The following is a 13431-nucleotide window of genomic DNA, read 5'->3' as shown; positions in this document are numbered from 1 at the left end:
AAGCGAAGCCTTTCTTTTTCCTGGATGACTCATTTCCAAGGTTTGATGAAAATATGTTTTGGTTCAACATACTTTCAGCTCTAGCTGGATTTTATAGTGAGGCCTGATAGAAACGGTTTCCAGTCTTAAGACCCATATCCGGCGATGAGGGTCTGCCCCTGCTGGTTTTCCTTCGGGGATGCTAAATGATGTGTTAGCCTGAGAGAATATTTCCTTTCCTGCTGCCCCCTGGTTTTTTTTGTTGGTTTTTTGGGTTTTTTTTTTTTTTTTCTTCTTTTTCACGGTTTTCTCATTCAGAGCTGGTTTTGTCTTCCTCTCTTTGCAGACTTTGGTTTGAGCAACTGTGCTGGGATCCTGGGCCACTCGGACCCGTTCAGCACGCAGTGTGGCAGTCCAGCCTATGCCGCCCCCGAACTTCTTGCCAGGAAGAAATATGGCCCCAAAATCGATGTCTGGTCCATGTGAGTTATGGTGCTTATAAAAGGGGATGCTCTCTCTGGTCGTCTTTACTCTCCATTTCTTACAAAATAACCTTTGAGTATTTTTTTTTTTTAATTTTTTTTTTTTCAACGTTTTTTATTTATTTTTGGGACAGAGAGAGACAGAGCATGAACGGGGGAGGGGCAGAGAGAGAGGGAGACACAGAATCGGAAACAGGCTCCAGGCTCCGAGCCATCAGCCCAGAGCCTGACGCGGGGCTCGAACTCACGGACTGCGAGATCGTGACCTGGCTGAAGTCGGCCGCTTAACCGACTGCGCCACCCAGGCGCCCCATAACCTTTGAGTATTTGATGAGGACGTGTTCTATTCCAGGCTCTCAGATAGATACTTGGTGATTTTTGGGGCGGGGGGCAGCTTTCCCGCTCTGTTCCTTCTGGTCTGTTCTCCATAGACCACCGGAGAGGCTTTTACCAAAATTCATTCCGTTGCTGGGGAGACAAGAAAACCAAGTCCTGAACCCACAGAACTCACGATCTGGTTTTATGAGTCACTCACATCCTTCCCCTGCTTAAAATCGCCCCTTAGCTTTCTATCAGCACCAGAAGAAAACAGCCCCTGCCTGGCCCACGCTCCTGCCTCTCCACCTCCTACCCTACCCTCTGCTCACGGTTCTTCAGGGATGCTGGGCTCTGTTTCATCTTTCCCACCTCTGGGCTTTGCACTTGCCATTTCCTTTGCGTGGAATATCATTTCCCGGCTCTTCAAATGGCCCGTCTGTTCCCATGTGACCGTTTTGATCCAGTGCCACCACTGCAGAGACCATCTCGGGTTCCCTGTCGGGAGGCCCCCCACGACTCTGTCTCCTCGCCCTCTCAAGTCCCAAGTCCCTCTCACCCATCACAGCCTATCATTTTATTGTCTGTCTCCCCAGTCGGGAAGGACACTGAACGGAGACGGGTCCATTATTGGTCGGCTTCGCCAGCGTCTCACCCGGTGTGGGCCACTGGGGCAAAGTCCGTCAACCTTGAAGGGACGAATTGCTACAGGGGCTCTGGTTCCTGAATCCAGGTCCCTTGGGGTCCCCATGCCGAGCAAGCCTCTCGTCATCATGCGTGAATGGTGCAGGGAACCATACCGGGTGCTGGAGTCTGGGGTGGGGACTAAATTCCTTATCAAGAGGAGCTGGGCTGTAAACAGAGAGTGGGCTCCCGAGTAAGAGGGAAGCTGGAGGTGAGAGGGGCTAATCGAAGCAAGGGTGCGTTGATCCAGTACATTTCTGGACGCCTCCTACTTCTCTCCACCCTCACTACACTTCCCTTGTCCAGATTGGAAATGAGCTAACGTTTGCTACATGCCTGGCACACGGCAGGCACTGTGCCACTTCATTTTCATGCTAACCCAGTGAAACCCCATTTTATCCCCATTTTACGGAAGAGGAAGCTTATCACAAGAGAGATTAATAACATTTCTTAGGGCCATAGGGTTAACTAAGTAGTGGAGCTGACATTTGAACCGAGGACTTCAGGGTCTCAAAGTACTGAATTCTGAACATGGCCCCATTGCCTCATTGGAAGCTATACTCTCTCTCTGTCTCCCTCTCCCCCCCCCCCCCCCCTGCCATCCATTCTCTAGCTGTTTCCTGTCCCTTGTGTGCACTGTTCTTTTAGCCAGGAATTCTTTCTGGTCCTGTCCTCTCGTTTTCTTTCCCTCTTCTTTTCTGGGATGCCACTTCCCCTGGGCAGACCCCCCCCCCCCCCCCCGGCCTCTTGCAGGCTGGCCTTGAGCCTCTGCTGTCTCGTCGGTTTCCTGCTCCCTGCTTCCCTGGTGCTCGCCCTGCAGTCACAGCTCACCTCCCAGGACCCCCTGCACTGTAGGCCGATGGCACGGAGCCCGGCCAGAGAAAGGAAGGAAAGGAAGGCGGCTAAGGGAGGGAGGGACAGGCATTTCATCCTGGAGAACAGAAGCTATAGGGTCAGGGGCTATAGTTGGCAGAGGAAGCATACAGAGGAATGTGACCCAGTACAAGGTTCTGGAAGTCAAGGGAGGTCAGGAGGCTCCAGTTGGAGGTGAGGGGAACCAGAGCCCAGCATGAGATTCTGAGGACCACAGGATCCCCTGGGCTCTGGGCACAGCTGGCCACAAGGCACTGGGGAGTCCGCTTCCATTCCTGGGCAGGCCAAGTGCTCAGAGGTCATTTGACCCAGATGGGAGAGAGGCCTGGTGGTGCGTGTGTAAGTGGTGGGGTGAACTTTGCACTCGGGGCTCCTTGCACAGAAGCCTGAGCCCCCGGTTACTTTCCTGACGTCTCAAGAGGAGGTGTGGGCAGGGCTGTAGACGGAGAGCATGCTCTGTGTGTGCTGATGACCCCCTGCAGGGGGCCGGGCAGGGGCTGTCAGGGGGATGGGAATGGTGGCAAGAAACCCTGGCAGAGAAGCTTTCTCTTCGAGGTCGTTTGGCCAGGTCGTTTGGCCGGCCGGGTCGTTTGGTCGGCATTGCAAATTCACAGACTCTTTATTCTGTGCCCAGAATAAAGGGCCTCAGAATCCTTCTCAACACGGCTGTCAGGACGCACTGCCAATGAATCAGAGTCCACACTTGAGATGGAATCCATTCTTGGTCCTTTTCAATGCTTAAGAATTTTCACACATGTCTGGCACATAATCTGCCCTCGGTAAGTATTTATTAGTGGATGAATATACATGTGTGAGTCTATAATCACCTTCTCTCCTCAATAGGTAGGGAACTCACTTTTGCTAAATGGAGAGCTATGCAAGGGACGGTTTGTGTACCCGCACGATAAAGGCTGTGCAGAATAGGGAGCCTGAAAGACCAGGAGGTTTCGAGGCGTCATGTAACTGGAGGGGGTGGGAGGCATCATGACCACAGGGGAAGAGAAGTCGGCGGTTGGAGAGCAGGTGACAGTTTACAGCCTGGTGTCCTGCTCTCCCGGGGACTGAAGGAGAAGCGTCATCACGAGTTGTCATGACGACGACGAGGCTCAGCCTACAAAGGGGGACCTTTCCACTCCGTGACTGGTGAAGCCGGTGGCTCCTCATGGTCTAGAAGTGTCGGTAGAAGGAGGGAGCCTGGTGGGCCGTCAGAGCTGGAGGGGAGCTCCCGGGCCTGCATCACCTGCACGGGACCTCTCATCCCCTCGTGCGGACCATAGGTTGGGAGTAAATCATTTCTCCCGTCTGGGGAAATCCGAGGGAGACTGAAAAGCACGGCGGCAAAAGGCAGCACCGTGTGAGGTCAGGTGTAAGCTCAGACCCTGTGCCCGCCCCACCTGCCAAGTCCCTTGACTTGGGAAAGGAGTCCGCATGTAACGGTCACGGGTGCTCTGTTTCTCAGTCTCGGGGCCCCATGATTGGAGTCGAGGGACCTGGTCTGCTGCCACCTGTTTTGTGTCTCTCTTGACCCAAAACACTCCCTTCCCTCCTCTACCCTGGCTTCTGGGGGGGCTGTCTGGAGCAGCTGGACATTTCTTTGCTAACCTCCGCTTAGTTGCCTCCCCCCGCCGCAAGAAGGTGATGTGTAGCTTGAGGTCTCCTGAAAAGCTCTGATCGGGCCTCATTCTTAGTCCTGGTGCCACAGAGTGACGTATGGGAAAGTCTTTGATAACTAGGAACACCCCCCGCAGAGATGTTGGTCTTTCAGTGGGTTGTGGGGTCTCTACATAGACTAGCAGCTGCGAGCTCACGAGTCCGTGTTCCGGTGCCCCGTGGTGGGGGGCTGGGGTGGAGATTCTCACCCTTGTTTAGCCACGAAGGGCCTTGTTTTATTTCTTATCAACCAGGTTTCCCCAGAGCAAGTCTGGGCTAGCCGACCTGGGACGTTCTCTAGGGGATGAGGCCACATGACGCAAGTCTGGTTCACAGGGATGGCGTAAATTAGGCCCCTTTAGAAGCTGCTGATAAAGCTTAGAAAACAAAAAGAAGTCACGTGAGCAACACAGAGCTTACCAGAAATTTGTTCATTTGGCAAATATTTGTTGAGCCAGGCACTGTGCCGGATTCTGAGCGCTCAGGGGTGAGTCGAAGGGCCTTGGTCGGTCCCTGTTCCTGCAAAGATTATTATTCATGCTCGTGTACCTCCAGTTGAGTGACAGGCAGTGTTCTTTTTTTTTTTTTTTTTTTAATTTTTTTTTTCAACGTTTTTAATTTATTTTTGGGACAGAGAGAGACAGAGCATGAACGGGGGAGGGGCAGAGAGAGAGGGAGACACAGAATCGGAAACAGGCTCCAGGCTCCGAGCCATCAGCCCAGAGCCTGACGCGGGGCTCGAACTCACGGACCGCGAGATCGTGACCTGGCTGAAGTCGGACGCTTAACCGACTGCGCCACCCAGGCGCCCCAACAGGCAGTGTTCTAAGGGCCTCACAAGTATTAACTCGTCTCACATGCCTAGCAACCCTCCAAGGGAATGTTCTGTTATCCCACTTTATGGATGAGGAAACTGAGGCATTAAGAGTCTTAGGCACTTGCCCAGGTAGCACTGCCACTAGGTGTAGAGCCGGGATTTGATCAAGGTGGTTTGACTCTAGAGTTTGCCTTAAATTGCCACCCTCTCCTGCTTTTGCTTCTATTTTGTTGTGCTGCTTATTGTGGGGTTTACATTCTAGTGGGGCAGACAGTTTTTATAAAAGCTATAAGCGGGGTGTGGTGACTGCTGTGGAGAGGTGGGTGGGAGGTATCGAATGGGATGGGGGCGGCCTCTAGCCGAGAACACCTCAAAGCCAAATCCTCAGGATGAGAAGGGCTGAACTCTGGGAAGAAGGAGTGTTAAGGGAGGAAGGCCCTGGACACAGGGAACAGGATGTGAGAAGGTTGTGGGGTGGGGAAGTGTGGGAAAGAGTTTGGGTTTTTCCCTAAAGGTGGTGAAAGACCGCTGGAAAATTATAAGCGGGTGGGTAACCAAATGCCACGGATTGAATTGTGTTCGCTTCCCAATAGACATGCTGGAGTCCTAACCCCAGTGTGTCAGAATGTGACGTTATTTGGAGAGAAGGTCTTTATGGAGGTAATCAAGTGAAAACGGGGTCATAAAATCCAGTATGACAGACACGTTTATAATGGGGGGGTGGGATTTGCAGACAGAGACACAGGGAGAGCGCCGTGTGAGGCTGAAGGCAGAGATCATAGTGGTGCATCTACGGGCCGAGGAACACCGGATTGCCGAGGGAAGCTCTTGGAAGCAGCATGGAGTGGGTCTGCCCTCACGGCCCTCAGAAAGAACCAACCTTGCTGACACTCTCCTCTTGGACTTCGAGCTTCCAGAACTGTGAGAAAATCAATTTCTGTTGCTTAAGCTCTGAAATCTCAGGCAAGCTCCAAGGTAAACTGAAGAGTACAAAACTCGCCGCTCCAGATCCCAAGAGCCATTCTCCTTCCCAGGAAGTGTGAAAGAATCTCTTTTCTGAATCAGGTTCGCCGACAGACACCTCAGGTCGACTAACCGCATTCTTGGTCATCCCTTACCCCACAGAGTGTCAGCCCCCCTCAGCCACCCGGCAGAGAGCACCGCATGGTTTGATTGTAAATCCAAATTCTCAATCATCGCTGTTACTTGTAGGTAATATGTTCCTGGCTGCATGAAAACCAGAAACAAAGAACACCACAAAGGTACGCAGAATTTTGCTCCCTCGATGGTGGAAGGAGTCCCCAGGAGTAAGAGAGGCAAGCCCTCGTGCGTAAGCACTTTTCAAGAAGCCTCTGTGTCACATTTACTAACCTTTCAGTGGGCAAAGCCGGCTGCATGGCCAACCCAGAAGCAGGAGGAGAAAGAGAAGATCCCACCCTGTGGTGGGGGAGTGGCAAGGAATTTGTGGGCTTTGGTTTTTTGGGTTTTTTGTTGTGTTTTGTTTTGTTTTTTGCAATTCAACACACTTAGCTACTGCTACGGACTGAAGTGTATCCCCCGCTAATTCCATATGTTGAAGCCCTAATTCCCCAGTGTGGTGGAAGTGGAGCCTTTGAGAGGTCACGAGGGTAGCGTCCCCATAACGGGCTAAGTGTCCTCATAAGGAGAGACTCCAGAGAGCTTGCTTGCTCTCGGACAGTGAGGACAAAACAAGAAAACCTGGGAAGAGAGCACCCCACACCCCGGACGTGCCGGCACCCTGGTCTCAGACTCCAGGCTCTAGAACTGCGAGAAGACGAATGTCTGTTGGCCGAGCCACCTCGTCTGTGGCATTTTGTCACGGCGGCCTGAGCTGACTGAGACACCGACTTACCCGTAAACAAATACGACGTGTCAGGAGGCACAGCGCAGAGAACAAATAGGGCTGCAGAGCTGGGTCAGTTCAAGAAGGCATCCGAGGAGGGTCGGATCTGCTTCTGAGACATGAGGCGGAGTTTGCCAGGTGGAGGAGAGGAGAGGAAGCTTTCCAGGCAGAGGGAATAGTATATGCAGAGGCTGGAAGGTGTGAAAACCTGGTGACTGTCATTCTTGATCTTGGAGAGAGTGAAAAACTTCAGAGCCTTCCTTAAGAGAGAAATTCTCCACTGCTTTGGGGTGTTGTGTCTGAGATAGTGGTTAGGTTTCTGTTCGGTGCTCAGTGACTTCGCTGGCAGAATTGGAAACGGAAAACCCAAAGAGAATTTAAAAGGCTGTTTAAGAAAGAGTGAAGATGGGACCAATTTTCTTTCTGGGTCAGACACTGTTATTGTAGAACATCCCTTTTTTATCGCTGTGAAACAACAGAATGAAAAGCTCACTTCCAAAATCAAAAGCAAACTTCTCTCTCTAGAGGTTTGGACCTTGACAGATGGATGAGGCCCTTCTCCAAGACTCCTGGGACTGTCTTGGGAAGAAAACCAACGTGTGACTCAAGGAAACCAGGGGAAGGAACGCTCTTCTGACAAATGGGGCCCCCAGGACCCCCCTCCTCTAGTGAATCAGGAACTAACCATGTCAGTGGGAAACGGTGCACCCTGTCTTAGGGCCCTTCCATTATTTTCGATGGTCTTCATATTCGTACATGAATATCTTTCAAATCGTCTGCTTCTTACCTTTAATCGAGATGACAAGAATATCTCGATCTCCAAGTGAACTTTGAGGTTTCAGACGCAAAACCAAAAATGGTCGTTCTGTGGTAGTGAACCTTTCATGGTTAACTGACTTTTCCTCAGAGTGACATATGGGCCAGTTAAAAAAAAAAAAAAACAAAACTAACGCAGATATACTTTTTAAATGAAAAGGTTAAAAATTGACTTTATTTTCAGAATATTCCAGTGCTCTTTGGAGAACTTTGGTGAATCTCTAAGAGTAAGGAAAGTGGAAACTGAGAGTCCAATCCCCAAAGCATTGGAAATGCCAGATTGTTTCAACCAAAGCTCCTCTTTCCTCTCCTGGGGGTGCCTGGGGCGGATGAAGCATTTGTGTGAAGTCCTGGTGTCTTGTGGAGGTCGTGCACAGCACACCCAGAACCACTGTCCCAGTCTCACCGAATCTCTTTTCACTTAGTGGGAAAAAAAATCTCTCCCACATGCTGTCCCTTTGGGTAGACAAGTTGGCTGAGAGCAGCCATCTTGTTTTGAGCCCTACTATCCCCATATAGACCTAGGCAATCAACCCTTCGACTCTATTTTGTAAATAGAGTAAACCAGATTCCACCAGCTATAGCCCCAGTGGTCAAATACGGAAGTTAGCGTTTTCTCTCCATGTATACCCCCTCAAAATGGCAGGAGAAGGATTTGGAAACAGACCTATGGCTTCTTTTAGGTAGCTTAGGGCTTTTGACTTAACGGAGAAATCTCCTTTAGCCTTTGAGATTTTTCAGTTGTAAACTCTACGAGATATATATATATATATATATATATATATATATATATATATATATATATATGTATTTGGTAGCTAATGTGTGCATTTAAAGTAGAAGAGGGGAGGGGCGCCTGGGTGGCTTAGTCACATGGGCATCAGCTTCAGTTCACGTCGTGATATTGACGTTCATGAGTTCAAACCCCATGTTGCTTCAGAACCTCTGTCCTCCTGTCTCTGCCCCTCCCGCACTTGCCTCTGTCAAAAATAAAATCAAAAACATTAAAAAAAAGGTTTATAAAATAGAAGAGAGGAAAGAGGAAAGGAAAAAGAAGCAAAAGTCTTAACATCCACAAGAAGGTAATTTCTTGTAGAACACAGACCATTTAATGGAGCAGGCACGACGTTTGACATTTTCCAAATGGACAGATCTGTTCCCACTCTATTTTTAAGACTTTAAATTGGAAGTTGTATTGAAAGTTGATACTGGAAGAATGGGAAGATGTTGCTTTTAGGCAGAGAGTCATTCTTTTTTAAAGCTAAACAACATTTTTTTAAAGTTTATTTCCCTACTTTGAGAGAGAGGAGAGAGAGAGCGTGCACATGAGCAGGGGAGAGGCAGAGAGAGAGGGAGAGAGAACTCTAAGCAGGTTCCGCTGACACCTGTGGAGCCCGATGTGGGCTCCATCCCATGACCTTTGAGATCATGACCTGAGCGGAAATCAAGAGCCAGATGCTTAGCTGACCGAGCCACCCAGGTGCCCCTGGCCAGAGGGTTATTTTTAATTTTTCGGAGGCAGCTCCTTTTCTGAAGAACCACACAGAAGCAAGGCGTGTCAGCTGAAGATTCTCTCAGCTTCACTCTGCCCTACCCTGGGCAGTTCCCGAGGATCCTGCCCAACAGCCCTGCATGAACAGCAGCCAGACCCCCCACGGGCCAGCCCAGCTCTGTCAATTGCTTTGTCCCTTGTGTCTTGTTAAAGGTGCCGACCGACTTCTCCAGGAAGGTGTGACTCTGTCTTTCCTCCCTTGGATGATAGGTGACAATCCAGCTTTTCCTCCAGGGAGTGTTTCATTATCCGACTGAATATGAGGACCACCATTGGGCTCCTGACTTAATCCCCCAAATTCCCCATTTATATTTCATGGGGTCCTATCTCCTCATCCTCTAGTTGTTCTTCATTCACTTTATTTTGCTCTTTTGACTCCACACTGGCCAGTACCTTTGGGTTTTCTGTCACCCACTGATGACTCAGCCTTGCTTCATTCTGTTTGGAAAAACCCAGAGTGTGTCTGTTTGTTGCGTCCTTCATTCCAGTCCGTCATCCTTCTCTTTCTTTAAAACCATTTGTGATGCTTGGGGGCTCCGTGTGTACCATGGAGAGGCTAGAAAGGCCTGGACCATATTTCAAAAGACACGTCAGGAAATTCTGAACATGTCTGAAGACTCCTACTAATTCTACGGGATTACAGAGGTTTATAAACTGCATTCCACATTTTTCCCTTGGTATTCTCACATACTTCCGAAATGTCAAAGGGATGAGATTTCTCTTTATCCTGATATTAAACATGTATGAAAACTCTGGGGGAGAGGAATGAAAATGCTCAATCTGGTTTCCTTTACAAAATCTCCTGGGACTGGATGCCTCTTAATGTAGATTTCCATCATTATTTGGCAACGGGACGCAAATCTAATTGTAGCTCCGTATGTGTTATTTTTAAAAGTTTTGTGATGAAACAACAGATCACATTTATCAGGTACTGAATCTGCCCGGCCCAGCATCCAGTACTTTCTGTGGCTTCGTTCATTTGCCCCTCATACAACCTGAGAGGTAGGTACTGTTGTCACCCACGTTTTGTAGACGAGAGACCCTGGATGAGAGAGCGGGGTCCTCTTTAAGGACTTGTGACTGTTTTTGTTGATGAGAACCTTCGCCAAGCAAAATGAAATCCTGCAGCCAGTTTCGTAACCTAGTTAGTTATTATCAAAACCACTCGCTCGGTTCTGGTGGGACTACTCTGAGCAGGTGCACCAGCACTGTCTTTAACACAAGCGCTTACCTTTATCTGTGGTCCCAGCCAGATACTGGAGAAAGGAAGTGCCCGGGATGTTGTCTTTTGAAGCCTGTTGGGGGCAAGGAGAGGTCTCCAAGACTCCTCGAAGAAAGAAACTTTCATAAAGGTTTTAGAGTTGCTTCTCTGGCTTCATACTGCTTACTACATTCACCCAACTCCTTCAGTTGGATTCCCCTCCATTACCATAGTGTCTTCCCTCTGTAACATCCTGCACTATTTTATGCACTCCATCTGTGATAGGAAACTCTGTGTCCCCTAAAGATAAAGGGAAATAACAAAAGATCATTATATAAGGGCAGTGGTCTTTACACTTGAGTGTTATATACTCTTTTTTTTTTCAACTTTTTATTTTTTTTATTTTTTTTATTTTTGGGACAGAGAGAGACAGAGCATGAACGGGGGAGGGGCAGAGAGAGAGGGAGACACAGAATCGGAAACAGGCTCCAGGCTCCGAGCCATCAGCCCAGAGCCTGACGCGGGGCTCGAACTCACAGACCGCGAGATCGTGACCTGAGCCGAAGTCGGACGCTTAACCGACTGCGCCACCCAGGCGCCCCTATATACTCTTCTTTTAAAGGAAGGACATTCTTGGTAACCCCCGGTGTTGACTCAAGTTGTTTTTATTTACATTGTGCTTAATGTACTTGAATGTAAAATTAAATTCTTTTCATTTATGGCTCTGTGCAAATAAGACCCGAAAACTGATTTACAAAGTTAAGTATAACCAAGGCTAAAAGAATCGCAAAATATTAAAGCCAGCAGCATTAGTTAGCTGCTGTGGCTGCTGCTTTGTGGGGACTGAACTGCCCGACGCGTTCTGGGTGTAATTCTTGCCGGGCACAGGCTCCGAGCTGGTCAGCGCTATGGTCGTGTGATCACCCAATTCTCCCACCATTGTCACCTTCTAGGGGCTTTCAGACCTGACGGTGCATCCAAAGCACCTGGCAGGCTTGGGAAAACCCAGATTGCGGAGTCCCCCCCCACCCCCCCCACCCCCCCCGCAAAGTTTCTGATCCCATGAGTCTGCGGTGGAGCCCAAGAGTTTGCAGATCTAACATTTCCAGGTCACGCTGCTGCCCTACCGAGCACCACACTTTGGGAATCACCCCGAAGCCCACTTATGTCCTCTTCTCATTAGCCTGTGACAATGAAAGTGATATATTTTGGCAAAGATGGTGTGTTGGTAAACACGAATGCAAAAGCAAGCGCTGAAATCCAGCGCATAGTTGGTTATAAGATTGAAATCCAGTGTGTACTTAGTTATATGGTGGCCGTCCGATGGCCCGGGTTGAGATTTGCAAGATGTTCTAGTCTATCACCAAAAGAAAATAAAAAACGGAACTGCTGACCCCCTGAAGACGTGTCCTGTGTACCTCAGTCTGAGAAAAGAAAACATTCACCTGTGGGGAAAAATGATATTGTGTAAGTACCAGGCTCTTCAGCTTTAGGTATGAACGTTGGACCGAGACAAAGGTGCACAGAAGCGAGCAGGGACAGAGAGGACTGGGCTTGTCCCTTAACCTCAGCGTAGAAGAGAGGGACCGCAGCTTTGTAGTGAGAAGCCTTCCTTGTGCCCAGAGCTGCCCTCAATGGAATGAGCTGCACTGGCGAGGTTGGAAACCCTTGTCTTGAAGGTTGCTGAGGGGCCTCCAACAACAACTTTGTGGATGTTTTGGTGGGGGGAGGGCGCTCTTATTTACAAAAGCCACGCGTCCAAGACCCGTTTGGATGCGGACATTCTACAGTTGGTGGGGGGGGGGGGTGGATTTTAGTTTTCTCTCTTATTGGTCTCTAAGAATCCCTTAAGCTGGGATGTTTAGCTGTATCTCAAACATATCCACGGTGCAGCATTGCGTGGTAGGTCCCCAAACGTGTCACCAGCCCCGGTACTCCGTCCCTTCCCCTCTCCTCAGTTTCCTCAATCCTGACACTGTTCCCACCATTCTTCTCGCTTCCCAGGTTTGCAACTTGGCACATCGCCTTCAGATATCTAGTGCTTATTAGCCTTTCTCTCTGTGGCCCGCTATCCCTCCCATTCAGACTTTGCCAGCAGCGTGCCCACTCACTGCCCCTGGCTCCTGCTCCCCATCCTGAGCCCCTGATATCCACTTAATACCAGCTGACTGCTTCCCCAGTCATTTGGCTGTGGCACTTTTATTCACCTGACATCTGTTCTTATCCTGGGGAACGTGTTCCCCCAAATACATAGGGAAACGCTCTAAATGGCTCTGTGTATGCCCGGTTCGTTCTTGTCTCCATTTCTTGTCTGCCCAGTTTACTGCCCGCATCCGAAAGACACAGAAGCTCACACGCGTATACTCGCCCCTCCCCCCGCAGGCCACCTGTCTTCAAGTACTTATCGTAGACTTCTTCCTCCCCTAATTGAACCCTCTGTGGTCAGAGGCAGCAGCGTTCATTTCTTAACTCCCCCACTTCCGTTGCTCCTTGAAAGGATTGTGCTTAGTTATTTGGTTACTTGTTGACCGTCTCTCCCCTACAGGCCAAGATGGCAGGGCTTTGTCTGGTTCAGCCCTACCCAGCACCCGTAGCACTGCTTGGTGGGGGGGAGAGCCAGCCAGCAAATGTTTGTGGACAGAATGTGTACGAATCTGTGTAACTCTACTGTGAGTTACACCGTCTTAGCCGAGGCTTAGCGTTCTGTCTGCGATATGAGAGTGATTTCTGGCTGGAGCCCCGCGGGCTCTGTACCTGTCATGATCTGGGGCCCTGTAATTCAGGGGTGCCTCAGTGGAACGGACCCCCAAGGGTTTTAATTTCCATCAGTCTCATTGGATTTGTTTTGACTGGAAATCCTATCACCTGTTTTTAAAACATATTCCCTTGGGTACTTTCGAACACTTGAGACCTCTTGGCAGGCAGGCATTTCATCCCCATCAGGAAATCTCATCAAAATGATATTAGGTTTGCACATCAGGAAAATGAAAGTCCTCCAAGAAGATGTCGCTAGGTTGGCTGTGGATGTAAGCAGTTAAGCCCATTTAGAAGGTATTTCGACCACATCTGACGTTTTGGGCCCGGGCCGGGTGGCAGAATCTCACAATGAACAATGATATAAAAAATAAGAGTGGGAAGGAGACACCTCCCCGTCCCCCACCCCCCTGAGGGAATTCTCTAGTTACAAAAGCCCAAACA

At 49.5% G+C, this 13431-nt stretch overlaps 1 protein-coding gene across 1 annotated transcript in view; it reads left to right on the top strand.

Annotated features, from left to right (window-relative positions):
- The window catches only part of HUNK (hormonally up-regulated Neu-associated kinase), a 112250-nt gene that overhangs the window by 65184 nt on the left and 33635 nt on the right, over window positions 1-13431 (top strand). Inside the window, 1 exon segment of the mRNA XM_019420179.2 lies at window positions 326-461. Within this exon segment, the coding sequence (XP_019275724.1) occupies window positions 326-461 (136 nt within the window).

The sequence above is a fragment of the Panthera pardus genome, unplaced genomic scaffold (assembly GCF_024362965.1).
Source record: "Panthera pardus isolate Hobbes unplaced genomic scaffold, ASM2436296v1 HiC_scaffold_16, whole genome shotgun sequence".
NCBI classification, from domain to species: domain Eukaryota; kingdom Metazoa; phylum Chordata; class Mammalia; order Carnivora; family Felidae; genus Panthera; species Panthera pardus.
Note: the sequence above shows the minus strand (reverse complement) of the source record. Positions and strands in the feature narration are given on the sequence as shown.